This window comes from Mesoplodon mirus (assembly GCF_964341445.2).
Source record: "Mesoplodon mirus genome assembly, chromosome: 7".
Classification (NCBI taxonomy): domain Eukaryota; kingdom Metazoa; phylum Chordata; class Mammalia; order Artiodactyla; family Ziphiidae; genus Mesoplodon; species Mesoplodon mirus.
The window spans coordinates 10,029,819-10,056,074 of record NC_138983.1 but is presented as its reverse complement, the minus strand read 5'-3'; the positions used below and the strand labels follow the sequence as shown (position 1 = coordinate 10,056,074).

The 26,256-nt window shown below is 60.7% G+C and overlaps 1 protein-coding gene across 1 annotated transcript in view; it reads left to right on the top strand.

Moving 5' to 3' along the window:
• DAGLA (diacylglycerol lipase alpha) overlaps window positions 1-26,256 on the top strand; it is a 62,964-nt gene that overhangs the window by 11,287 nt on the left and 25,421 nt on the right. Inside the window, exons 2-3 of the mRNA XM_082627240.1 lie at window positions 24,742-24,880; window positions 25,286-25,497. Of these exons, the coding sequence (XP_082483366.1) occupies window positions 24,786-24,880; window positions 25,286-25,497 (307 nt within the window). The 5' untranslated portion in view covers window positions 24,742-24,785. The remainder of the gene's footprint in view (window positions 1-24,741; window positions 24,881-25,285; window positions 25,498-26,256) is intronic.

Here is a 26,256-nt window from a genome sequence, read left to right as displayed (position 1 = left end):
CTTGCCAATGCAGATTCCCGTTGAGGCTGGATGGGACCCCAGATCTGCTCCTCAGGATGTGGCTCACGGAGCACACCTTGAGCGGCCAGGGCACAGTGTTCGACCCATAGGAAGTGCTTACTAAGTGCCAGCTGTGATTGCCCCTCCAGACACAGTGCCCGTCGCCGGCACCCGCACGTGGTACCCACACGGGTTTAGTTGAGCGCTCCCGAGTGTGGCCCATGAGCCAGCAGCAGCACCTGGAAACAGGTTAGAAAAGCAGAATCTCAGGGCGCCCCTCCCTCCCTCCCCGGAATCAGCATCTCTGGAGTGGGGCCCAGGACTCTGCAGTTTAACCAGCTCCAAGGTGCTGCCTCTGCTCGCTCAGGTAGGAGGAGCACTGCTGGGCTTCATCCTCGAGAGCAGGGCTTCTCTGAGTGCAGGGAGGTTCAGAATCTCCTGGGTTGGCCATGATGGGGCTTGCTCAGCCATAGGCTCCTGGGCCCTACCTTGGACCACCTGCTTCAGAATGTCTGGTAGGGCCTGGAAACCTGCATTTCCCATCTCCTCCCTGCCGATTCAAGTTTGAGAGTCACTGGAAATCACTCACCGTCTGAGAGCTGTGGAGAAGGGCAGGACCCCCATCCTACCCCCCTCCCCACGTTCTGCACAAGGCCCCACCTCTGCCGGGGGAGAATGAACCCTAGAGAGAGCGGGGAGCCCCGGGCTCCAGCACCACCCCGTGGGGGCCTGGAGCCGCTCATCCTGGGGCCCAGCTGTGGGGCTTTTCTCACAGCGAGAAGAGGGAAACAGCCTAAGGGCCACCGGTAGGGAACTAGTTGAATAAACTCACATACTCCATGTGCATGGACTGCTCCACAATAATGAGGGAAGGTAGGGCTGGAAAAATGTTAAATGAAGAGAAATGTTCACCTTCTCTAGCTCAGTGAAAAAAAGCGGTAGGTACGGAATGATCCCATATTTGAACAAGGAAAAAAAAACTAGACAGATGTTAATAGTTAATAATTTTCCTAGAGGGGTCATGGATGATTTCTATTTTCTTTCGCTTTCTCTCTCTCTTTTTGGTTTCTGTTTTCTGTGGAGAACATGTACTTTGTGATAAGAAGGAAGAAGTAGGCATAGATAAGCATGTCTGGTCCAGGGTCCTCAGGACACAGGTGCCAGTGGCAGCCCCAGACTCCCAGGACAGTGTTTCTCTTGCTCGACCTACCCGCTGGGGTATCCTTCACCTTGGTCCCTCTTCTCCAGGCTGTGCCCAGTGTTCCACAGTCCTTCCTGCTGTTTCTCCCACTTTTTCACTTCCTCTCTGCTTTGAGTCTTCCCTGGTAATGGGGGGGGGGCACATCCTCCTCTTTACACAAGAGGAACGAGTGGGGAGGGGAGAGCTGAGGGATGGGAGGCCCCCCGGCTTGCAAGCCTCTGGGGCAGAGTTCAGTTTTCATCAGGGCATCACCTAGGAGCCTAAGCCTAAGTTCCAGAATCTAGGCACATAGCATGTGCTTGAGAAGTAATGGTTGAATGAATGAGGCTTGGAATGCAGCCAACAAGAGGACAAGGACCCATAGCTGTGTGACCTTGGGCACATCAGCGCACCTCTCTGGGCTTAAGAGTCTTCATCGCTAAGAGTCAGGGGGTCTTGAACTCTGATTTCCCCGGGCCCTTCCAGCTCTCATCTCTGGTGAGTCACATACCTTCCCACTCCTGCTCCTTTGCCTGATTTTCTAAGCAATTTGTGTTGTCCAGGAAGACCCCACCTGTCCGTTCCAGCTGCCCAGTAAGGGTGTGTGCAAAAGCAGCTGCTCAGGGCAGGACCCTCAAGGCAAGAGGCAAAGGGAGGAGCAGGAAGAAGGGAGACCCATGGTGCTGAGAAAGCCACCAATAGTAGAGGGCTTGAGGGCATTTGAGCGTTCCTGGATCTGATATAGTGGCCTCCCACAAACCCTTCGTTGCCTGTGTGTCATTTTTCATCTTCTCCTGACCAAAGCTGCCTTTATCCCAGTGCCTCTTGCCTGGCTTTGCAGCTGAGACCCAGTTTCCATCAGGCCCCAGCAGCCCCGAGTGGGGCCCTTTGAGCTGCTGTTTTCCAGTGAGTGGCTCAGTGGAGAGAAGGGGTGGGAGAAATCCATTCAAGCCATTTGTTTTAAAGACATTTCAGTAAACTCATGGGATTTGTGGTTACATCTTTTCAGTGTTCTTTCAAAGAAATGGGTGGGTTTCTGGGTCTCTCCAACCACCAACTCCCCTGCCTGGCAGCAACCTAGAGGCAGGAGTTGGGAGCTAACGGCTGTGCTCAGCACAGAGCGCTTCCAGGGCAGAGGAGCTGTGCTGGCTGGGGCCCAGCCCCTGCACAAGGTGCACTGGCTCCCGGGGGTTCTGGGAGGCTTCTGTGTGCGGGGTGGGGGGGGCAGGGGGAGGCGGCGGAAGGAGTGAGCCTGGTTTCCCCCCTCTTTCTGCCTGGTGGTGAACTCCTGCTCAGCTGTGAGCACCCTCCTGGAAGCCGCCTCTGTCTGCCTTGGGCTAAGCAGCTGACCTCGCTGTGGGGTCCCTGGCATCAGAGCCTTGTACTCACTGACCTGCGTGTGGATTTCCTCCTCATTCTGCACGTGAGTGCCTCAAGGTTGGGGCTTGTCATCTTCGCGTTCATAGCCCCAGAGACTCCTTTTTTTGTTTTTGTTTTTTTAATTTTATTTTTGGCTGTGTTGGGTCTTCGTTGCTGAACACGGGCTTTCTCTAGTTGCCGTGAGCAGGGGCTACTCTTCGTTGTGGTGTGTGGGCTTCTCATCGCGGTGTCTTCTCTTGTTGTGGAGCATGGGCTCTAGGCACACGGGCTTCAGTAGTTGTGGCACGTGGGCTCAGTAGTTGTGGCTCGCAGGCTCTAGAGCACAGGCTCAGTAATTGTGGCACACCGGCTTAGTTGCTCCGCGGCGTGTGGGATCTTCCTGGACCAGGGCTCGAATCCGTGTCCCCTGCATTGGCAGGCAGATTCTTAACCACTGCGCCACCAGGGAAGTCCCCAGAGGCTCCTTCTTGAGATCCCGTTGAGCTGCTTCCCCACCCTGGTCTTGGAGCCCACCTGAGGCAGTGGGTGGGGCGGACTCAGAACATCACCCTCCCCTTACCTATGCCCAGAAGGTGGTCCTACCTGGGCAGGTGTCAGGCTGGAAGGGATGGGAGTAATGGAGTAGGTGGCGTTCAACAGTGAGGCACCGGCCCGGCAGGACCTTGCCCACCAGGCCCCCTGCACACTCAGGCAGCCGGAAGCAGTGAGGTGGCCGCTAACGCCAATCGCCAACTGCCAACCGGTCTGGCGGGTTTGTGGGGACCTGGCCGGGTTTCTTGAGGGATGGGATGTCCTTCTGGGAGCAGGCTTTGTGCCTGTCCTTTCTGTCTTTACCCTTTCAGGCTTCTCCTCTCCTGGCCTTGCTCTCCTCTTTGCCCCGCCTCCCTCCCCTTGGGCAGAGCCTTGACCCTGCCCTTTCTGGGGTTCAGGGCAGCCTTTAGTGGAGGTGCCCAGGCAGGAGACTAGCCAGGGCCCCACAGGAACGAGGTGGGCCCGTGAAGGCCTAGAGGTACTGAGACCCTGGGAGGCAGGATGCCCAGTGGCTGGGGAGATGACAGGCACGGGGCCGGAGCTGGCAGTGGCCTTGGCGACCATGCTCCCACCCCCTTCCCCACTGCTGCGTCAAGCATCAAGGGACCAGAGCCCCGAAGAGGCCACAGAGCAAGGCCCAGGGCCTGAGCCCTCACTTGTAGGGCTCCTCTGAGCCCTGACTCCTCCCTGCCCCGCAGCCAGGCTCCCCTCTCAGGGAGCAGGAAATGGGGGCGTTCTCTCGCCCTCTGCCGGGAGGGGCTGGGCACCCCGCTCTGTAGGTCTCAGCGGCACTGTCACCCAGCGGTGGGTGCGGGTGCCAGGATTTCCCTGGCTGACTCACTCACCCCGGCCTGGCTGTGCCTCAGCCCAGGCGGGAGCTGTTCGTGAAGGTGTCTGGGTAGCGAGAGCGGCTCATACAAAGGGAGTCCCGGGAACCGGGGGAGTGGGGCCGGGGGGAGGGGGGGCAGTTCCCTCCACGGAGCCCTCAGGCCTCCCTCCTGCCCCACGGCACGCTCCCCGCCCCTCCCCGCCTAACCCCACACCTCCATCATGCACAGTGACCTCACTTCCCAACATGAGAGGAGCTGTGAGGCATCGAGGGTCCTGAGCCCAAAGAGCGGGCCTGGCTGCTCCCTGCCTCCCTGAAAGATTCCCCCAAGGGTGATGAAACGCCTTCCCTCCAAAGAACAGAGAAGCCATTGATTCCCTTGATCCCCAGGCATTTCACAGACAGGGCGGCCCCATGGGGGTGCTGAGAGGCAGGAAGTGGGGCCGGCACAGTGACCCAGCCCAGGGGCCAAGCACCCTTGGAGAAAGGGTGAAAATTGTCGGCTCCCCTCCAGAAGAATTCACACAGGGCTGTGCGCAATTTCCGGGCCCACAGATGCCCCGGAGCACAGCTTCAGGCCCTTCGGGCTGCCAGCGGCCTGTGCCGCCCTCCGGAGAGCAGGCCGCGGGACAAAGGTGTCGCAGTTAACGGTGTGTGGGGGCCTGGGGAAGAGCGAGCAGACAGAATGTGGAGCGCACGGCTGGAGAGCGGGCCTGTGGGGGCGGCAGCAGCAGGGCCGCGTGGGGCACGCTGGGCTGCGAGTGGGATGGGATGCGCAGTTCTGCGCGATTGCCCCAGAGCTCCTGCCTTCCACTTGCCAAAGCGAGGGGGAGTCGCCCCCTGACCTCTCCAGGCTGGAATGGCAAGGGCCGGCAGCCCCCCACCGCCCTGGGGGCCAGGCTGCCAGGGCTGAGGTCCCTGGGCGACATTCAGGACCCTGGCACAGTTCAGTCTAGGTGGGCAGGCTTCTCAGCCCCCTACCCACCCTCCTGGTCTGGTGAGAGATGCAGCGGTTTTTGTTGGCTGGGTGCCGGCAGGGAGCTCCAGTGTCTCTGATGAGCGGGCTGCCTAGCCCCCTGGCCAGCCTGTCCAGCCTTGTTGGCCACACTAAGCCCTCTGTGAGCAGGCTCAGGGCAGGGTGGCCCGGGGAACTAATGGGGTTCGCGGGCCCAGCCTCCGGAGCAGTGAGGCTGTAGGCACAACCACGAGGGCAGGGCTCTCCCTCCCCGGCTCTCAGCTCAGCCCCCTGCTTTGGTCGGGCATGGAGGCTGCTTCTCAGCAGCCTGAGCAGACAGGGCATGAGGGAGGCCTGGCCCGAACTGGGATGGGCCCTCAAGACAGGGCCAGCACACCTCAGCCCTCCAAGGGCACCCTTCTTTAAAGGCCAGAGGACAGCCTTGCACAGGAGCCTGCGGAGGCCCTGGGAGCTGGGTTGCAGGCCAGGGGTCATGTTCTGCCCCCGACCTGCTGCTGACCTTGGTGTGGCCTGGGGCAGGTCTCTGCATCCTTAGCCCTCACTTTCCTCCCTGAAATGAGCATGTGTGACTCAGTGGCCCAGAAGGTTCCTTCCCACCCAGATGTTCTCCTGTTGTTCACTGAGCCCCCAGCTTAGAGACTGAGGGAGGGCCCGAGGACCTTCTCCTGATGGGCCTAGGTGGCCAGGTGCCCCCACACCACGGAGCAGGGCAAAGGTCCTCTCTTGGACTCTCCATGTCTCCTCCCTCCTCCCTGGGCTGATGGGCTAAAGTGAGATAATGGCCACAAGCTCCCAGTACAAGACCTCTGGCAGGTCGCTGGGCTCTCGCTAAGCAGTAATTGGTATTGTCACCCTTATTATCATTATGTTTGAGATGCTTTATTGTGGTGGAGTTGGTTCCCCAGAGCCTGCAGGGGGCTCCCTGGAGGGGGTGGTGTGGCCCATGCCCTGGGCTGGCATCCAGGCCCCCAGTCTGCTTGAGAAGCAGGAGGTCAGACGGGGGCAGCTAGAGGGTCTGGGCAGGCGGGAGGGGGCCTGGCCCCTTTCAGGCTTGGCTGAGCCACCGGCTCCCATCTGCAGAGGGGCGGCCCGCCCTCCGCGAGTTGGCTGGGAGACCTCAGAGCTGAAGAGTGCGTGTTCTCCAAACATCTTGTTCACAGCAGATGGCAGCCACAACTCCCTTTCTCCCTGCAGTTCCGGCTGCACTTCCCTTCCCTGTGCTCACCCTCCTGTTAACTTTGCTTTCTGCTTTTGGAGATGGAGAGGCAGCCTGCAGCCCCCGAAGCCGCCTCTGACTGTGGTGAAGCTTGGTGCTCAGAGCGTGGACAGTGTCCAAGGGAGGGGAAACCTCGAGCCCCCATCTGCTATGTCAGGGAAGCTGTCTTGCCCAGGTTCCCACACTCTGTCTTAAATCTCTTTGGCCAAACAGGCCAACAGCGTGACTTTTCTTGAGCAGCTGCTAGGCACCAGGCACTGTCTGGGTGCCACAGACACAGGCAGAAGGTGCAGCCCCCCCCCAGGAGCTCCCAGCCTGGTGGGGAACCAGGGTACCTGGGGCAGGAATGGAGGGGCGCCGATCAGGTCTGCCTCGGGGTTGGCAGGCTTCTGTGGGCTTCACCGAGGAGGGGGTGTTTAGGCTAAGCCCTGGCGGGCTGAGGAGTTCCCAGCAGGACAGGATTAGAAAAGGCATCCTGCGCAGCGAGAACGGCCTGTGCAAAGGCACGGAGTCATGAAGAGCTCAGACCCTGCAGAGCGCTCGACTGTGGCGAGTAGTAGAGCAGATAAAGGCCAAGCTGCTTCATCAGCGTGAGCCGTTCAACCCCAGGGTGGGGTCTTCGAGGAGGAGTAGACAGTGCCCCTCTGGCTGCTTGTGGGCAGGGCCAGCCTGAAGCAGGAGCCCTGCATGGGGCCCAGTGGGGCCCTAAGCAGCTGGAGGGAATTCCGGGGTCTGACTTATGGCTGCCCTGAGTTTGGGGCCAGCAGGAGCATCCCTTGCTGGTGGAGCATCCCCTGCTGGTGGAGCAGCCTCTGTTGGTGGAGCAGCCCCTACTGGTGAAGCAGCCCCTGCTGGTTGAGCCATAGGTGAGAAGTCTCCCCCAGGGGCTGAGGCCAGGAGGCCATGAATGAGCATGCCCTCGGAGGGTGTGGTGCAGACTTCCACGGTGTTGCCCCTCGTTCTGTGACCTGTCCCAGCTTCACCCCACATCCACGTGGCACTGGACAGAGCCCCCCATGAATCGAGACCCTAGTCTATGCCAAACTGCGCTAAGTGCTCCCACGCGGGCCTCCTCCCATTTAACCTTCACGAGAGCGGTGCACGTGGGCATCACCCCAAGGTCCTGAGACTTGTTCAGAGTCACCCAGCCAGGACGTGGCCAAGCTCCAGGCCCAGGTCAGCCTGACCCTCCCCTTGCACGTCTCCTGCGGGTTTACGTACCCTGTCCCCTAGAGAAGTCTCGGTGTGCAGGGTGGGGTGGGGGTGACCCACAGTATTTGCTTTTCCCAGCCCTGCTTTTGCTGCGCCGCCAGCACCTGGCCGACTGTTTGCCCAAGACGGGTGGGGCTGGACGGGGGTGGCAGGCAAGTGGTCCGCTGCTTCTGGGCTTCCAGCTTTTTTTGCATAACTGAGAAGGGCTGCACTGCCCATAAGCGCCACACCCTGCAGTCCGTGATGCTGCCCTAGCAGCGCCTGGCCTCGCCCACGCAGAGCGTGTGACTTTGCAGTGCTGGGCCTGGCATGCCTGGCGTGCCAGGGCAGCAGTGGCAGCGGCAGCTGGACAGTCAGCAAGGAGCAAGGGAGGTCCCCAGAGCCCTTGTGTCAGGGCACCAGTGTGGAGGCGAGGGGTGGCATCAATGGGACTTTTGTGTGGCCAGGGTCAGAGGAGCACATGGCCCAAGCCAGGAGCGTTCCACCAGACCCCTCTGCCCCGTCCTTTCCTGGCGTTGCTGCGCCTGTCCACGGCCCCTGCCCTTCCTCCCAGCGAGGAGAGCCTGCCTGGATTCAACCAATCCTTGGCCTGCCCTCACCCCCTTTCAGGAGAATCAGCCCCAGGAACTTCCCTGGCCCTGGGCCCTACCCCCGCCTGCCCTCCTGAGAGTGGCTTTCGCTGACCCAGAATGTGCTGACGGCTCCCTGAGGCCAGGGGCCAAGGGAAACAGATCAGGTAAACAGAGGCTGGGAGGGCCTGGTGTCCCAGGGGAGAGGGAGCCCTTTCTTCCCCGGAGCTGGGACCCCAGGGAGACGCCTGCATTAGCTGGGCAGGGAGCCGCCACCTCCCTCCCTGCAGTCCTGCCTGTGGCTTCAGGCCTGGGAGGATGAGGAATCTCGCCTCACTGCAGGGTGCCCACCTTGCTTTGCACTGTGGCCTTTAGCAAGCCCACTGCTGTGGCCTGTGGTCACTCCACCACCTGGTACCTGTCAGACAAGCGGTGAGGAATAGCAGGCTGTCACCAAGAGGCTGTACTGCACCCACCATGGGCCAAGAGCTCCGTACACAGAAGGGAGCCAGGAGAGCGTCCTCGCTCAGGCTTGGGGACAGCCTTCTCAGGTGGGTGCAGCTGCAAGAGGTTGTCCAGTCACCCATGCTGGCCCTTGGGGGGCTGGCTGTGTGCTGGGGCTGAGGAGGCCGCCTGGTCCCTCCACCACCACCTCTTACCTGGGGAGCAGGACTGACATGGGAGAGGGGAGTGCTAGTCCCGTTTAAGTCACAGTGGCCGCCAGGCCCTGCTCAGCCCTCTCTCCTGCTGCTGGTCAGGGATGGGTGCCCGCCTGGGGATGGACACAGAGTCTGCAAGCTCGGGCGGCATTTTCAACAGCCCCATCGTCAGGCCTTTCATCCAGAAGGAGGCTCCTTAACGCACCTTGTGCTCAAGCAGCCCCTGCCAAGCACTCGACTGTCACCCCTGGGAACGGGAACGCGAACGCTGTGAGGCTGGTACCCTCGCAATGTCCGTTTGCAGGTTGTACTTCAACCACTCAGCTCTTATCTCCCACCCCTTTTACAGGAATCGGGGCTCCAAGAGGCTGCAACTTGCCCACAGTTAGTAGCGGCCGAGCCCAGTACCAAGCCTGGATTCTCTGACCGCAAACCCCGTGCGTCTCCCCCTCTGCCCCCGACTGAAACCAAAGTGCTAATAAATGAGCACATTGATACATAATTCATCCCACCTTGGATCCCTCTGGCCTTTTTTCTCTGAGGAACTCTGAGCCCTTCCCAGACGTGATCTCATGTGTCCTCCCAAGGCCCAGAAGAGTTGAGAGGAGGCCAGGCGCTGAGGGTGGTGGAAGGGCCGCACAGAGCAGGCCACGGGGCCTAGAAACCAGCCTGCCTGCCGTCCAGGCCCCCTTTAGCCCTCTGCCTCTGGTAGGGGAGATGCTGGGGCGGGGACGTGTCTCCCGGTGGGCCTGTGCTCTGCCTCTGGTCTCCCGATTGTGTAGGTGTGAGCCAGGAGGAGAAGGGACGCTGGGAGAATCCTGATGAGGCCCCACGGTGGGGGTGGGGGTGGGGAGGGGGGATGTCGAAGCCCAGGGCTCTGTCTTAAAGGGGAGTAATCACATTGTGAGGCTTTTTATAGTGCTTTCCTTCTAAGAAGCCTCCGCTCTGTCTTGTTTGTTCTCCTCACATTCCTAGGAAGTTGGCAGAGAGCAGATGAGGGTCACGGGGAGGACGCAGAATGAGGATCTGCAGGACAGGCCCTTCACCAGGTCGTCTCCCGTCCCCCAGCAGCCCAGGAGGCAGCCACTGTTCCCGCCTCCATTGTCTGGAGAGGAAAGAGGCTTAGAGGCTCCAGGGTCACAGGCGAGTCACTGACGGCCTAGGTTTTGGCCTCGGTTCCGATTGATTTAAAACACTGTGCCTGGAGTGGTCCTTCCTGGCCCATCTCCCTCCCAGGGCAGCCGTTCAGTGGCATCAGTATTTCAGCATCTTCCCTGGGATTGTGTCCCCCAGGCAGAGGCTGAAGGCCCTTGGCAGTTGAGCGTTCAGGGGAATAAAAAAGCGAGTCCTGGGGAAACGGGAGATCGCTGAGGCTCTCAGAGGGGAGTCATTCCCCAGGTGCTCCCTTTCCTCCTTGCTGACAGCGGGCCCCAGGATCCTGGGGAGCCCCCCTGGCCACCCGGGCTGCAGGCACATGGGTCCCTCAGGGACCCTGTCGCTGGGAGGGGACTCGAGTGCCCACCATGTCCCGAGAGCACGGCCTGCGGTGCCCTCCCCGCTGCTGTGCGCCCGCCCCCCAGTGGCAGGTGGGCACTACAAGCCACCCTCCCATGGACAGGCCAGCTCATCAGTGCGGTGGAGCCCCTCAGTGGGGTGTGGGGCTGGGGTGGTGGTCGGCCAGCAGACAGAGACACCCTCTTCCCGAGCCTGTTCCCCCTTCTGTAGGGGGTTCCTATCAACTCTGAGGTCTCCTCTGCCTGAGTTACGGCCCCCTCCGTGTGGCCGTTATCTGTGGTCAGAGCCAGTGGCCGGAAGAGTAAGGAGTTGAACATTGAAGGAGAAATGCCTCCAACCTCAAGCTCATTGTGGGGAGCCCTCAGGTGTGGGAGCAGAGCCCAGGGACCACCCCTGAATGGGTGCCTGCTGGACCCGCACCCTGGCCTGTGGCACACCCGAGGGCACAACAGGGCCGAGCTGAAACTCTGGGGAGTGCGTTCCTCCAGGATCGGGTGAAGCAGGGCGTGGTCCATCCTTCCCAGACTGCAGGAAGTGCTCCAGAGCCGGCCGGCCCCAGTGTCTCAGGGCTCCGAGGGCTGATGCAGTGCCGGCCCCTCCGCCTGTCCAGTTGCACGGCAATCAGGCTGGGGCATCCTCGGCAGCGCCCATCCCGTCTGTCACCACTGTCTGCTGAATCTCAGTCTGAGCCCTGCTCCTCTCCCCACCCCCGTCGTGCCCGCCTTGGCCCGGAGTTTCCCACTGCTCCCAGGATGAAGCCTGGCTCACAAGACCCCAGGAGCGTCTCCAGCTTGGCCCTCCCCTCTGCTCCCGTCTGGCCGGTCTGGTCTTTAACCCATCCTCCAGGCTCTGCACGCGGGCCTCTTCCATGTGTTCCCCCGCTACCCTCTCTTTGTGGCCGCCTTACTCCATCTTATCCTTCAGATCTCAGCTCCGGCCCCCAGCTCTTAAGACAGCTGCCCCTCACCTCCCTGCTCAGACTCCCACACGACCCCTCTTCCAAGCCCAGGTCGACCGTTGTGTGTGAAGATAAGCTTGAAACCTCTTTCCTTCTAGCCTGTCAGCTCCTGGAGGGCTGGCCCCACCTGGGCCTTTGTTTACTGCCACAGCCCCTGGCATGTAGCAGGCACGGTAGAGGGTGCAGGGTGGCTGCGTGCATGAACTTAATTTTCACTAGGCTTCACCTGTGTCCACACCCCCAGGCCCCACCTGGGGAGCTGTTCCCAGCCTCTTCTCGCCTCACGTCCCGGCGCCGCCCTAAGCCCGGGAGTCTGAAACCAAACTCTGGCCACATGTGAGGGCTGGGGTCCTCACCGCTGCCAGGCCCGGGGCCGCCTCGTGTCCTGTGCTCCTGGGTCAGCCCAGCCTGGGGTTTGGGGCCCGGGTCCGCCTGGGGTCTCTTGAGGAGGGAAGGGCTCACTCAGACGCCTGCCACCGATTAGAAGAAGGACAGTCACAGTCGAGTGCATCCAGGGAGGCTTCTGGGGAGATGGCAACTTTGGAAGCCAGGTGGGGTTGCCGAGGAACCGTGGACGGAGGAGGGGGCCGGGGGCCCGGGGTCAAGAGGCCTTGGAGCCTTCGGGCTTGAGGACAGAGGCTGCGGTAGGTGGTTACGGGCCTCGCCTCCTGTCTCCTCTGTGGGTCGGCTAGGCCTTTGCTCTCTGGGAACCCAGTGTCCCCGGCACTTGCCGCCAAGGTGGTAGAAAGGACGGTTGTGGGGGACGCAGGGTCGGGAAGCCGCAGCCGTGCCCTCAGTGTCAGGGTCTTCCCAGCCCTGGCGGGGGCCCCGCTCAAGGTGGGGGTGGGCTGTCGGGCTGCAGGGACGTTCTTGTCGGGCAGCTCCATCTGACGCTGGCAGGGAGGGGCACCCAGGAGGCCCCAGAGCCCACGATTCTAGGTCACCTCCTGCACCATCCAGAGGCAGGAGTGGTATTTATAGCAGCCAGCAGCCGCCAAGGGTGGGGCAGTCAGCAGGAGCCGTGACGCAGGCCGCCCCCCTCTGGTCCCCTAGCTCTCACCGACTCCCTCACCCCCCCTCCGCCCCACTCCAGAGCCTTCCTGGGCAAGCGGCGAAGGGCTGGGCCTGCCAAGGGAACAGGCATTGTCGCACTCCCCACCCCGAGCCCCAAAGGAGACAAGGTGCCACTTTCTGCCTGGCAGGAGCCTCGGCCTCAGCCGGTCTGGCCAGGACCCTGTCCATCTCCTGAACCCCAGGCGGGCATCCCGTTAGCACTCAGTGCCCGGCCCTGCTGGTCTCTCTCGATGACGCCGTCAGCTCTTGTTGAAAGGTTCGTCCCCTGGAGTCACCAGCAGCTTTGCCGACCTCCCCAGGGCCGGCAGGTACAGTGAAAGGCCTGTCTCATCCCTACTGGTAGTGGGCAGTTAATGGGGCCATGGGCACCTGCCCCAGGTTGACTGCGAGAGGCCCTGCCAAATGCCCGTTAGCTCCTTGCCGTGACCTTGTTAAGTGGTTGTGGAGTGCCACGCAGGGCTGGAAGCGCGGGCAGCGGTCCAGCCCTCGGTCACCAGGGCTGTGCCAGGCAAGTGGCCCCGGCTCCACCTCCTGCCACACCCAGGGAGGAGGCCGGGAAGCAGAGGCCACAGAAGTGACAGTGTGACGAGGCTGGGGCCCCAGGCCCTGAGGGTGAGTCCTCTGGGAAGGAAAGTGACACCCAGCTCCGGAGCCCGAGGTCGGGCCCTGCTCTCTCCCAGCCTTCACCTGCCCAGATACAGGGCAGGACCGAGGGGTGTGAGGATGCAGAAGGCTGACCTTTATCAGGTGCCTGATGGGGCAGCCCCTGCTGTGGAGGCCAGTGCTCCCCCCATTGCTAGTCTATGTGGCCCCGAGCCTCTGGGCCCATCCCCCAGGCCAGGAGAGAAGTAGGGGGAGGCCAAGGTTTCCTCCTTGGGGACCTCCAGCGTAGCAGAGAGGGCAAGGCGGGAGCGCCCGGAGCCCGCAGGAAGGTAGGCTGCCACGTCACTGGTTAGCCACAGGCTGGCCAACCAGGACTGGGGCTTAAGGCCAACTGGACAGGCCCTGAGCTTCGCCGGGGAGGAACCCCTGAAGTGAGCGGGCGTCTGGAGAGCAGGAAGCACCGGGCAGGGCCCGCTCCATTGATGAGCAGGAGATGGACATGGGAGCAGGAAATGGGCTTGCCCAGTGGCAGGGCCGGAGGGGGCGGGGTTGGGAGTGGTTGGGAGTTTTAATCTTATTTAATCTTATTTATTTTAATCTTATTTAATCTTATTAGGAGCCCTAATGCACTTTTGAGGAGGGGGTGGATTTCACTAAAACTGTAAACGTGTGCGCACGTAGCTAATGCTACCAAGCACCCGCTCTGTGCGGGACCCGGCTCTCAGCACTTCACAACTTTGAACTCACTTTGTCCTCTTCCACGAGGGAGGCGCTGTCATCACCATCCCGTTTTACCGAGGAGGAGGAAGCAGTGGTTGATTCGTCTTGGGAAGTGACTCCGTGCTGTACGGTACTTTTTTTTTTTTTGGTGGTATGCGGGCCTCTCACTGTTGTGGCCTCTCCTGTTGCGGAGCACAGGCTCCGGACGCGCAGGCCCACTGGCCATGGCTCACGGGCCCAGCCGCTCCGCTGCTGTGGGATCTTCCCGGACCGGGGCACGAACCCACGTCCCCTGCATCGGCAGGCGGACTCTCAACCACTGCGCCACCAGGGAAGCCCTGTACTGTACTTTGACGGTCACGGCTCAGTGCACGTCAGAGTGGACAGAAGCACTAGGACGAAAGCCAGGTCCAGCCCTGTCCTCCGTGCAGTGGCTCTCGGAGCCCGCACCGCTTCCTGGAGGCCTGTGGTCACGTGCTTGGGTCTGGCTTTGTCATGCCTAGGGAGGTGCGAGGGGATGAGGGGCCCGTAGGCGTCTCTGAGCACCTGGCTCAGTGTTTCCTTTGGCCCTTTGTGGCTCAGGTCAGGCAGACACGTGTGATGGTCGAATTAGCTTGGGCTCCTGGGTGGAGCCGTCCTGCACCAAAATAGCAAGTAGAACTCTAGAAGTCAAGGCCAGAGTGGACCTGACAGGTCATCCTGTCCAGGGCCTCTCAAACGTTTTTAAGCACTGAGACTGTTTAGCTCAAACACAGTGTTACAAGGAGCCCCAATATGTAAAAGAGGTCAAAGCTGCTCTGACCATCATAGCCTGCAAACCCTAGCCTGCTGTGACCGTCTCCCCTCATCTGGGGGTGTCTGAGGGTTTCCAGAAACCCACTTGGGAGAGCACTGCCATCCGCTCACTGGGCACAGGAGAGGAGGGCGACAGAGGGGCGGGGCCTGGGCTGAGGCCTGAGGGCCGTTGGAAGCAGCACCTGCCACCTCCAGCAATGCTCTGTAGGGGACAGGGGACGCTGGCCCTCCGGTCACACACGGGAACTCTGCAGACCTCCTCCCCTGGGAAAGAGCTTGTGTTACGCAGTCACTCGATCCCTGCCTGCTTCTGCGATGCCCCGGGAATGGTTGAAGTGAAACTAAATAGCCTGAGTACGGGCCTGTGCCCTAGATGGCCGTGCTGCCCAGGCAGGTGGCCCCTCCGCGGATCCTCCGCGGCCCATGCAGCCTCCCGGAGTCTGGAGAGCATTTCCCCCAGTGCAGGCAGAGGAGGCGGGCGCGATAGGACCATGGTGGCACAGGGTATGCTGGGCATGCGGGTGGGTTCCCAGAGTGGGGGTGTCAGGCTAGGTGTGCCCATTTAGCATCCTCATTAGCAGCCTCGCTAGGGGGCCCCTCATGAAGTGGAGGTTGCTAATTCCTCTCAGAGGTGTTGCCAGCACCTGGAACAGGGAGTCTCTTCTCGGAAGCTCTTGGGAAGCCGGCCAGAGCATTGCAAATGAATGGCCTTCTGGGGGCCCCCCAGGCACTGGCTCGCAGGAGAGCAGAGGCCCTGGGGGAGGTGAGGGGTGAGAGGGCCTGGCGGGGACTGCCAGTAGGATGCAGCACTGGGCAGCTGGGCATGAGCAGTGGGCTGCTTCCCCTCAGGGCATCCAGCCACTGAGCCACTGAGCTGGGAACACAGACAGACAGGGGCATTCCGCAGGAGCACAGGTGTGGCCTTGGGCCGGAGCTCCCCAGTCCCAGCTGAGCCGTGGGATGGCGATTCCCATCTCGGTGGCTCTTCGTGGATTAAGGGCCAGTGAAGCCTCAGCCTGGCAGGTGGGGCTCCTAGGAGAAGCTGGCATCCCTGCCTGAGAAGGTAGGTCAGGGCATTATGTAGGCTGGCACGGATGAGGGCAGGCATGGGTCAGCCTGGTGCCAGGGATCGGGAGCAGGGCCTTTCCGTGTGGGAGGCTTGACTTCCCTCACGGAGACGAGCAGCCCTGCCACAGCTCGGGCAGTGAGGACGAGGTCTAAGCGCCCTCAGGAGGGATGATGGGTAAATAATGATGAAATCAACTGATACTTCCCGAGAGCTGAGTGCTTTGTATGCATTATTTCACTTACTCCTTATGACTCCCTGTGAAGCGGGTACCTCCATTGTCCTCTTTTGCAGATGAGGAAACTGAGGCTCCGAGCAATGAAGGTCACAGGCAACTAGAAGTGACAGAACCAAGATTCAGACTCGGGGCTGTCCCACTCCAGGGCAGGAGGGAAGGCAGCGGCAGGCTCCTTCGGTGAGCCATCACCCTCCAGGTGCACGCATTTGAGAGGGTGGGTTCCAGGGGAGGCGGGGTAAAGACGTTTCAGCGCGTGAGGGACCATGAGAAGACCACAGGGGCAGCACAGAAAGGACTCCGCCCGGATAGAAACAAACCTGGGATGGGTGCCTGCATCCATCCAGACAGACGGGAGGAACTGGCCAGGGGCTGGGAAACCCAGGTGCCGCGAGCACCCATCAGGACGCCAGCAGAGCCCGCCTCTCTGGGCCGCCCCAGGGCACCTCTTCCCCGGGCACCAGAATGAGTGTGGGACAAAGGCCATTCCTAGTTTCAGGAAAATAAACAGTCTCCAAGGAAGAATTCAGAAATAAAACCCGGCCTGGCCAGAGGGGAACCTCTTCCACTATGGGAAACAGGTCCATTCCGGCCCAGGACTAAGTAAGCCCTGGGGTAACCGCACCCCCCGCCCCCAAGGAGAGCACGGGGAGGGCTGCGGAGTAGCCACGGGAGAGTCCTGCTGCGTCCCGGGCCCTCCCTCCTCGTCCCCCAGCAGCCAGCCACTCGCCCAGAACAGCTAGTTGATTCCCAGGGAGCTGGCTGGTGTCAGTGACAGGGCCCGTGGCAGATGGCAAATTCTGCTTGTTGTAGATGAGTGGAAAATAATTAGCGTGAGAACGAGAAGCTGGAGCCTCTGTGATAAAGGGAGCCCTGATGAGGGCTCGGGAGGGGCTGAGAGCACAGACTGGAGCCTCGCGGCCTGGCCCTCACCAGCTGAGTGACCTTGGGCAAGTTTCTCAACTTCTCTGGGCCTGTTTCCTCATCTGTAAAGTGGGTTAACAATAGCACTTACCTCATAGGGTTGCTCAAAGGATGAAATTAAAGTAGGTAATATCTGTGAGCTGCTTGCTACTACTATACCTGGCAGGTAGCAGATGCCACATAAGAATTTTTTTTAAATAACTGGTGATAGAATAATGGTGGGAGCTATTTCCGGGTCCAGCCCAGCATGACCGTAGCCGTGGCCCCCAGTAGTTGGGGCCCCTCCTTTTCATCCTCTCCCCTGAACTCTGTGCCCAGCTCCCAGATTGCTCTTTCGTTGGGAGGGGCTCTGGCCAGCAAGCCCGTGGATGTGGAGAGAACGCAGCAGAGAGGCCTGGCTTCGAAGCCTGACTTGGCCTCCCACTCCCTGGGTTATTTAACCTTGGAGCCTCGGTTTCCCTATCTGTGACATGAGAACAGCCATACCCACCCATGGGCTCGTGGTGAGGGGCATAGGAAGCGCTTCCCCTGGTCCTTCAAGCCTGCCCTGGTGGGGAGGGCCGGGAAGGGGCTTGCGAGTCTGAAACTCTGCGGGGGGAGGGGAGCAGAGGCAGGAGCATCCCCCTCCTGCCCCCACCGGTTTCAGGACCACCGTTTCAGCCCCAGGGCCTGGGCGTGTGAGGACCCATCTCTTGCCGAAATCCGGCCTCAGCCCCGGGCTGGCTCGGCTCTGCCTTCTGCTTCGGCACAGCTGACGTGTGAAAAGCAGCAGCTTTCCGGCCCCTAACTTGGGTTGCACACACCCAGGCCCAGGCTGGCTGTGCACGTGGCCCCCGGCCCACGCGCGCTCCTTCTCTGTCGCCTCCTTCGCTGCCCTGCCCCTCCCCATGCCTCCCAAAGCCCAGCTTCTGCGTGGGACCCCACACCTGGGAGGGAGAGGGACTTGAAGGGCCGAAGGAACATGTGGGAATAAGGAATCGCACTGACGGGCAGAGAGTTTTCCTTTTAAGTAACTCAAGGAGGCTACTTTGAAATCCCAGCCCTGCCTCGTCTTTGTCCTGGGATCTTCGGGCAAGCCATTGGCCCTCTGTGACCTCGGTTTCTCCATCTGTAAAGCTGGAGTGGTACCCCTACTGTCTGACAAGGCTGGAATAAGAGGACGCATAAAGTTTCTAGCTCTGGGCCGACCACCCACGCACCTCCAGGCAGCCTGTGGACCCACCCCCGACCCCCGGGCTCAGTTTTCCTTATCTGCAGAGTGGGGCCAATGCCCACAGTCTCCCCGTGGTGGTGTGACCAGGAGTCTGGAGCCACAGGAAGACCCAGAGAGCTCTTTGTGGTCCCTGAGGCCATGGCCCCTCACTCCATGGGGGACATGGGCCGCCTGCTCCTGGGTTCAGAAACAGGCCTTTAGCTGAATCGTGCTCCTCAGAAGCAGCAGTTAAGACACGGACTCTGGAACTAGGCTGTGTGACCTGGAGCAAGTCACTTCATCTCATCTGTAAAACATAATAGCAGTGCCTACCTCACAGAGTTACTATGAGGATTAAGTGAGTTATGTTTGCAAAGGGCTTAGACAAGGCCCAAGACGTGGTAGGCAACTGACAAATGCTGGAGGGAGCAGAACAAGTGGGTCCCCAACCTCAGGTGGGCTGAGCTCTCCTCCATCACCCTGGAACCGCACTGCAGCCTCGTGAAATGATTCCAGTTAATACGTGCGGATCCCCTCTCTCTGCAGGTGCTCCCTCATTTAAGCCTCACAAGCCAGCAGAGAGATTAACTAGCTCCCTTAACTAGCCACACAGCTGAGAAGTGGAGGTGCTGGGATTTGACCATCCCTGGAGCCCGTGCCCTGGACACGGCTAAAGAGGGCAGGAGCCGTCTGCCAGCCCACGTAGGCCAGAGGGCGGCCCCTGGTGAGCCCGCCCCAGCTGGGACAGAACCTCTGGGGGCCACCACTCGCCCTGCAGGCTGCCCGGGGTCCAGTCTCCCTGCAGTCAGTCCCCCAAGTCAGATGCACCCCTCAAGACTAGTCAAGCTCCAGCGCCCAACACAGACCCAGAGGGTCTAGCAGGCAGCAGGTGCCTGTCCCTTTCACTGTTTTTGGAGCATCTTCTCATTTCAAAGCCCTGTCACATGGGGCATCCCATTCATTATGGGAGTGGGAGTCCTGGGCCCTCCCCTCAGGGCCCCAAGGATTGCAACACCTTACAGAGTGAAAAGAGTCCTTACCCAATTTCCCTTTTAACTTTGGCCACCAGGAAGCGTGGAGTCTAATGATAGTATTACATGTAGCTCCTGTGAGGGCCTTTATGCCTTACACATGTACAACAATTTCCCCAACCTTCTATTTTAATCTACTTACTTTTTGTTCTGAAGTTTGTTTCTACATTTATATTCCCCCTTTTCATTGTTTGTGGTTCCTATATAGGTACATGCAGCCTCAGCTGTGGATGTAAATAAATACTAACAAATACAAAAAGACAAGCCTCCCCTTAGTCCAGGCTCCTCATTCTTCAGAAGAGGTAACTGAGGTCTGGAGGGGTGGTGACTTTCTGGCCTGGGGATGCTGCCCTCGGTCTGGGACTGGCAGCTGTGGCCCAGACACCAGGCCTCAGCAGGTAGGGCTAAACGGGGTCTAGGGAAGGTGGGCTTGAGGCTGAGGTGTCCTCTTCTTCACCAGCTGAGCTGCAGAGTGATGGGGACCCCACCCGCCGAGAGGTGGAGGGCTAGCCACTGATGACTCTGCGTGAAACCGTACAAGTGATTGATGCCTTCTTTCGGGTTGATCTCCAGCGAGGGAGCTCGTGTGGATTTTGCCGGCTTCCAAGAGAGTTCTGTATCAAGAGTGCAAAAGAGAGGGTCTCAGCCCAGGCTCCCTGGGGCGACACTCTGCTAATGGGAGTGCCTCTCGGGGAATTCGAGAAGGGCGTGCTGTGAGGAAGGGGAAGGGATGGGCCAGCCTGGGGACTCTGTGTGTTCAGCACCAGGTGGCGTGGAGGTAATGGGAAAGCTGGGAGCCGCTGGGGCCTCTCTGAGCCTTGGTTTACTCACCCATAAAAGGGGGCCCCAGGACTGTTTCCAAGGCCCCTTCTAACCCTGACGTTCCTGCAGTGGATGTGGGCTTTGGACGGCAGAAGGAAGGACCTGTGTCTCTTGCCTGCTCAGCCTCCTGCTCCTCTGAAGATGTGGGGCAGAGTCTCTGAGCCTCAGCCTCCTCGTTCTTGAATAGAAATATTTAGCAGAAGAGCCAGATTCACTGAGCACCTAGTCTGTGACAGGTGCTGGCCTAAGTGTATGACTCACTTAACTCTTGTGACAATTCTGAGGTAGCTACTGTTCTTAGCCCCACTTTAGAAATAAGGAACCATGGCACAGAGAGTTTAAGTAACTTGTCCAAGGTCACACAGCCAGTAAGTGCAGAGCCAGGACTCAGACGCAGCCTGTTTTTGAGAGTGAGGCTGTTACCCTGCATCACTGCTGTGAGGATGGCAGGATTAGTCCAGGACATGGGAGGTGCTCAGTTGATGTCAGATGTATCCTGGTGGCCTGGACCTGGCTGTCATCCCTTCCTTCAGGCTCAACTTCTAGCCCATTTTTGGCCCGGATGCCTGAAGCCACCTCTGCCAGGTGGGAAATCTCATGGGCTGACCTAGAGGCTGCTGGTGACACTGGACAGGCCTCCTACAGCATCATCCTGTCCTCTGTGGTTCACATTGACCCTGGTGTCCTGGCCCCCCTGCAGGCAAGCGAGGTGACCTCCCATGTCCCACCAGCCCCGAGCTGGAACTCTCTGTCCCGGAGGCAGCCCGTGCCCTCCTCCCTTCCCTGGGAGCTCTCAGCACCCCACCAGCTGGGACCCACTGCCAAGGGGCACTTCTCCCTGAAACCTGCTCCCTGGACCAAGCCCAAGGGGACCTTAGGATCAGGGGATGAGGCCCAGCCCAGGGCGCTTTAAATAGCAGCCCCCCTGCTCAAGGCCCGTGGCGGGAGCACATTACCCTGTCAGGGCTCGTATGTGCTCAGTCTGGCCCTTACTGATCAGCTGGAGCCAGTCATGGGCATCAGCAGCACCTGCCCAAACCCCAGCACCTGTCACAGCTCACCCTGCCATGAAGTCCCCAGAAGCCCCTCAGGAGCCCTGTTGATATGATGCCCCCCACCCACCCACCGTGAATGGAGCCCTGGGCTCCGCCAGGACCTATGCAGACCTCTGTGACCTCGTCCCAGCCAGCTCTCGCTGCAGCCTTCGGTGGGGGTGCTGTTGTCCCCATTTTGCAGCTGAAGAAACCAAAGCCCTAGCACAGTTAAGACAGCCAGAGGAGAGGACGGTCAGGGAGAGCGCTGGGGAGGGACATTTCCCCAAAACTGAAGGATTTGAGTGAAGATGGGAAGGAGCCATGCCTCCAGCGCTTATGGCAGCTGCTTCAGGGGGATGGAGCAGTGGTTTGGAGGGGCCAGGGCTGCCCAGGGGGAGAGGGGCTGTGAAGGAGAGCAATGCTGCAAGGCCCCCTCCCTCCTGGACTCTCGGTTGAGCTGGGACAGGGATGGGCAGCAAGGAATCAGCAAGTTTAAGACAGTGTGCCCAGGGCTACACTGGGATGAGGGATCCCATAAGGGAGCAGCCTGTTCTGCATGAGAGGAGTGTGGGTTGCTGTCAGGGACGGTTTCAAAGGGGGCTGACTTTTGGTTGGCCCCGAGAAAGATGAGTAGGATTTTACCCGGCCGAGGAACTGGGGTAAACAAAGCACAGATTCCAGTGAGGTGTTTTTAGGGAGCAGCAAGTCTGGGGGGTCAGGAAAGGAGGGTGAGGCAGTGTGAGAAGGGGCTGGAGTGCCTCCCCAGCCAGAAGGCGGCCCTGTGCCTGTCTATGCCTGGGATCCTTAGGGCTTGGGGAGTATCTTCCTGCTCCAGGATTCAGAGAGGGTAAGGCACCTGCCCAGTGTTGCACAGCCTGCCTGCCAGTTACTGAGGCCATTAGCTGCTGCCTGAGAGGCTTGGACTTTATCCTGCAGACCACTGGAGCCATGGAAGGTTTTTAAAGTAGGGATCAGCATGTGCATTTTAGAAAACAGTTTTGCATTTTTAGAGAGAGGAACCCCGAGAATGATTAATACTTAACTCGGGGGCCTGAATCTCCATCAAGAAAATTGGGCTTTGTGGGTGGAGGAAGAAGGGGGCCTCGGAGTGCCACTCAAGTCATTGCATCCACGTGTGGGGTTGTCCTGGTGCCCCCTCACCCCACACCTGCCTCTGTTGGGGGGGTGCCCAGCTAGGGGCATGGGAGGCGCCCAGCAGTGCCCCTGTTCTCCCCTACCCGCCGGCAGGGGCACCACACCTCCCCTGGAAGTGCCCCTGGTCTGGGTAAGGAAGGGAGGCTGTGCGCTGCCCCCACTGAGGTTACTGAAGGGCACGAATCCTGTGCCCTAGGGGAGGAGGGCCAGAGGTGGTGCTTTGTGGCAGACCCGGACCAGGAAGTAGCCTCTGCCCTCCCCCATCCTGAGACATTTCCTCCGGATGAAATCACATCCCCAGCAGGGGAACAGGCCCCCATTGTGAAGGGCTGGGGTCTCGAGAGAAAGGGCGTCTTTCAGGCCCTTAAAAATAGCAGCCCTGAGATGTATGAATCTGCATGGAGTAGAGTGGCCCATCCTCCCCCCAGCAGCAGCACAGGCCCTGTCACCCCCCAGCCCACACCATGACCTGGTGGTGACCAGCTGGAGAATCCACTAGCCCAGGCCGGGGAGGGGCTGCTGGTCCACCGGGTTCACGCACTCTCCCTCTGCTTCGCCCGCCTGAGCTAAGACCGTCGCTGGCTTTGTCCAGCACTGCTGGGCCCTCTCGTATGGTCCGCACTAGACCCTTAGCAGGTGGGGATAATCGACACTTTACCGATGAGGAAACTGAGGCACAACTAGTAAGTCATACCTTTAGTGGGTGATGGAGCCCGGGTTGGAAGCCAGGCAGCGCTGGGCCTAGGATTCTGTAGTGGTGGGCTGGGCCCGGGTGCAGGCTGGAGGGCGCAGGGTGTGGTCCCCAGGCCTGTGATGGGGCACCCGGTGGGGTCAGCCCGCAGCAGCCCTGCCACGTGACCTAGGTGGGACTGGCACTGACCACAGCTGTCGGCTGGGCACTCCCTGAGCTGGGGGACAGAGGCTGCCACTGGCCGTATCACTCCAGGGTCTTGACAGATCTTCGGCCATTTCTGCAGGGGTGCCAGGCTCACCCCACCTCTCCCGCCTGAGAGCAGGGAGGGCGGGGCTGTTGAGTGAATGATACGTGTGAGTTGAGGGAGTTTTAGCCATTCTAGAGTCCAAGAGGTGAAGGGCGGGGGTGAGAGCAGGCGATTGGGAAGGGTTCACCCTTGCATCCCTGAGAACGAGATGTTCTAGGCTCCTGGCAGGGCAGCCCTCACCCGCCAGCCCCTCTGGGACAGCCCTCCCCTTCCTCTGCCGGGGTCTGGCCTGATTAGAGCGGCGCTGCCGCACCTGCTGGGACCTCTCAGTCACCTCATTTGTGTGCGGGGCCCCTGAGCCCAACCCCACGCTCCACCTCACCCTCCGTGGGCCACCTGGACTCAGGGAAGGGCTGTAGAGAGCTGGCGGCTGAGATACCAGCTGTTGGCAGCTCTGTCCTTCCCAGCCCCGCTGCCACCCATGGAGTCCCAGCCCCTCCCATCCCATCCGTCCTTTCAAACCGGAGCCGGTGCGGTCAGCCACTTGTCACAGTCACAGGACTGGAGCCCCAGCCTCCTGCAGTCCCAGACCCCCACCCCCCGGACACCCCGCCACGCAGCTCCGCGCTCTCCATCCTTCTCCTGCTTCCCAGAATCCGTGCTCCGACTCCTCCTTGGAGAGAGTGGGATGATGTCACTTCCTGAGGGTGGGGGGAGGAGTAGGCACGACCCCAGCAGGCTAGCCCGCCAGCCTGCCCGCCAGGCCGCCACCTCTCTGGGAGCAGCCTGGCAGCGGCTGGATGAAGTGGCTGCACCAGGGAGAGGGCGACCGAGACGGGCTGGGCTGGACGTGCTGGCCGGCCACCTGGCTCCACACCCTGTCGCCCACCCTGAGGGCCGCGCCCACCGGCCGGGGAGCCTTGGCCACTTCCCGAGTGATGCCGGTCTCCGCAGACACTCTTTTTCCCTGGAGCCGTCACCGGGGAGAGGAGGACTTGCCGCCCACCTCTGGACCAGGTGCCATGTAAGCCTCTGCCAGCCTGGGGGCAGCTGCCCACCAGCACCCAGCCTCCCGCAGCAGGGGTTCCTCCGCACAGTTGAGCGCAGGGCTGCCCCGGAGCCCCTCACCCGTGTCTCCCGGGCCCCCCCTGTGGGGAGCCAACCAGCCAGCGCCCCTGCCCTAGTTCCTGGGGCTCTAGGGAGGTGGGGGGGCCCGGATTCCTGGGCCCTCCTCCCTGAGCTTGCCTGTGGGTAACTTGAATTCAGCTACTTCAGAGAGTTGAGATCTGGGCGGTAAAGGCTGCATGGCTCAGGGTGGGTGTGGGAGCAGTGGTCGCCAGGAGGATGGGATACCTGCAGGGGCTTGCCCACTGCCCTTCCGGCAGAGGGGCTGGGCACCCCAGCTACGCTTCTGACCCCCTGTCTCAACCACGTCCTTCCCTGCCAAGAGGCATAGCTGTGATTGGGAATTCTGTCTGATGGGTGCAAAATCAAGTCATGGAGCGTGCTCCCAGCATTCCAGCAAAGCACTAAACGGAAGACATCATTCCGCAAATATTTACTGAACACCTACTGTGTGCTGGGTGCTCCCATCCTCCTTGTGTGGCAGCCCCACGCATGCCCTCACCCCCACCTTCCCCAAGGCCTTCAGCCTTCCACCTGCCTGGCTTGGCTCATGCCGGGAGACAGGCTCAGGCTTGGCCTGGGAAGCCCTCACCCAACCCCAAGGACAGCATGAACTGGGCAGCAGGCGGTGGGTGAGGGGGCTCCCTGATCCCATGGAAAGGGAGGCAGGGGTGAGCCCAGGTCTTTAAGGGAGCTGAGCAGTTCCTGTTGGGGTGACCCCAGGCAGAGCTGATCCCAAGGGGTCTGTGCCAGTCTTGGGGGGAGGAGAGTCCTCAGGGGTAAGGCTGAAGCCAGTGTCTGGCTGCTACAGTTTTAGATATCGGCTCCAGGGTGTGGATACAGTGGGAGGTGGATCCTGCCCAGGGATGGGCCTGAAAGCCCTGGGGCTGTAGGGCCTGGGAGAGACGCCTCTGCTGCTGGGCACGCCTGACCAGGAGCACGGTGGCCCTGGGTGCCGCAGCAGCCCGGGCAGCCTCAGGGTCCTCTGCTCTGTTTCAGGAGGTGAGCGCCAGGCCCGCTGAGCCTCTGCAGAGCTGCCAGCCATGCCCGGGATCGTGGTGTTCCGGCGGCGCTGGTCTGTGGGCAGCGATGACCTCGTCCTGCCAGCCATCTTCCTCTTCCTCCTACATACCACCTGGTGAGTCTCGGGGCCACGCCACAGGCCTGGAAGGAAGCCTTCTGGCCATCTGTCCCAACCCTGTTGTGTTCCCAGCTTGCCGGAGTTGGTGCTGAAACGGCTACGCCTTTAGGGCGATACCCCCGTGGAGCCCAGAGACCCCGCGTGGGCACAGCCGGACCTGACCCCAGCACTGGGCAGAGCTGCTGTGCGGTCTGCCCACAGCTGGTGGCTGGGCTCCCTGCTCTCGCTCCCCTGTCCCTGGATGCCCGTGTCCTCAGAGGGACTTGCTGCCAGGTAGACAGTGGTCCTGCTCCCAGAGCAGTGAAGCCCTCCACCCCGAGTCCAGGCTGCGTGCGGCCGCCTGCCAGAGGCCATGGGAGGTGCGTGGGCCGCCTGGCCCTTCTCATGTGCACGTTCCCCCAGGTTTGTGATCCTGTCCGTGGTGCTCTTCGGCCTGGTCTACAACCCGAACGAGGCCTGCTCGCTGAACCTGGTGGACCACGGCCGCGGTTACCTGGGCATTTTGCTGAGCTGCATGATCGCTGAGATGGCCATCATCTGGCTGAGCATGCGCGGCGGCATCCTCTACACGGAGCCCCGCGAATCCATGCAGTACGTGCTCTACGTGCGCCTGGGTAAGGGCCCCCTGCCGTGGATGAGGGGGCCGCTCTGGCCCACCCCCACCCCCACCCTCCTCCTGGGCCCAGCGTTCTTTCAGCCACACACGATGGGCTGGGCCCTGTGCCAGCACCGGGGCCAGCAGCGGACAGGCAGACTTACTGGGCCCGCTTCTGGACCGGGGGTGGGCAGACTGCGGCCTGAGGGCCAAGCGCAGCCCGCCGTCTGTTTTTTAAATAAAGTTTTATTGGCACCCAGCCACACTCATTCATTTAGTACTTATTGCCTCTGGCTGCTTTTGCATGACCACAGCAGAGCCAAGTAGTTGTGACGGACGTTATGACCCACAACATCTAAAAATATTATTTACTCTGTGGCCCTTTACAGAAAAAGGTTGCCGACCGCTGCTCCATCTAGGCTGTGCATATCTCTTCAGCTGCTTTGTGATCCTTCCCCAGACAGCCCCCCACCCTCCCAGGGAAGCCCCCTCAGGGGCCTGGACCAGCTCCCAGAGGACCCGCCTATCTCCTCTTCCTTGGGCTCGGGTCCCAGCCGCCTCTCCCAGTCACTCCCGGTGGACACTCTTGTGCTCCTGTGGCCTGTGCTAAGTCCTCTTCCCGTGTTAACTCAGGGAGGAGCCATTGTTGGTCTCATTTTGCAGATGAGGAATCTGGGGCCCAGGGAGGTTACTTTGCTCTCTTTTTTTTTTTTTTTTTTTTTGCGGTACGCGGGTCTCTCACTGTTGTGGCCTCTCCCGTTGCGGAGCACAGGTTCTG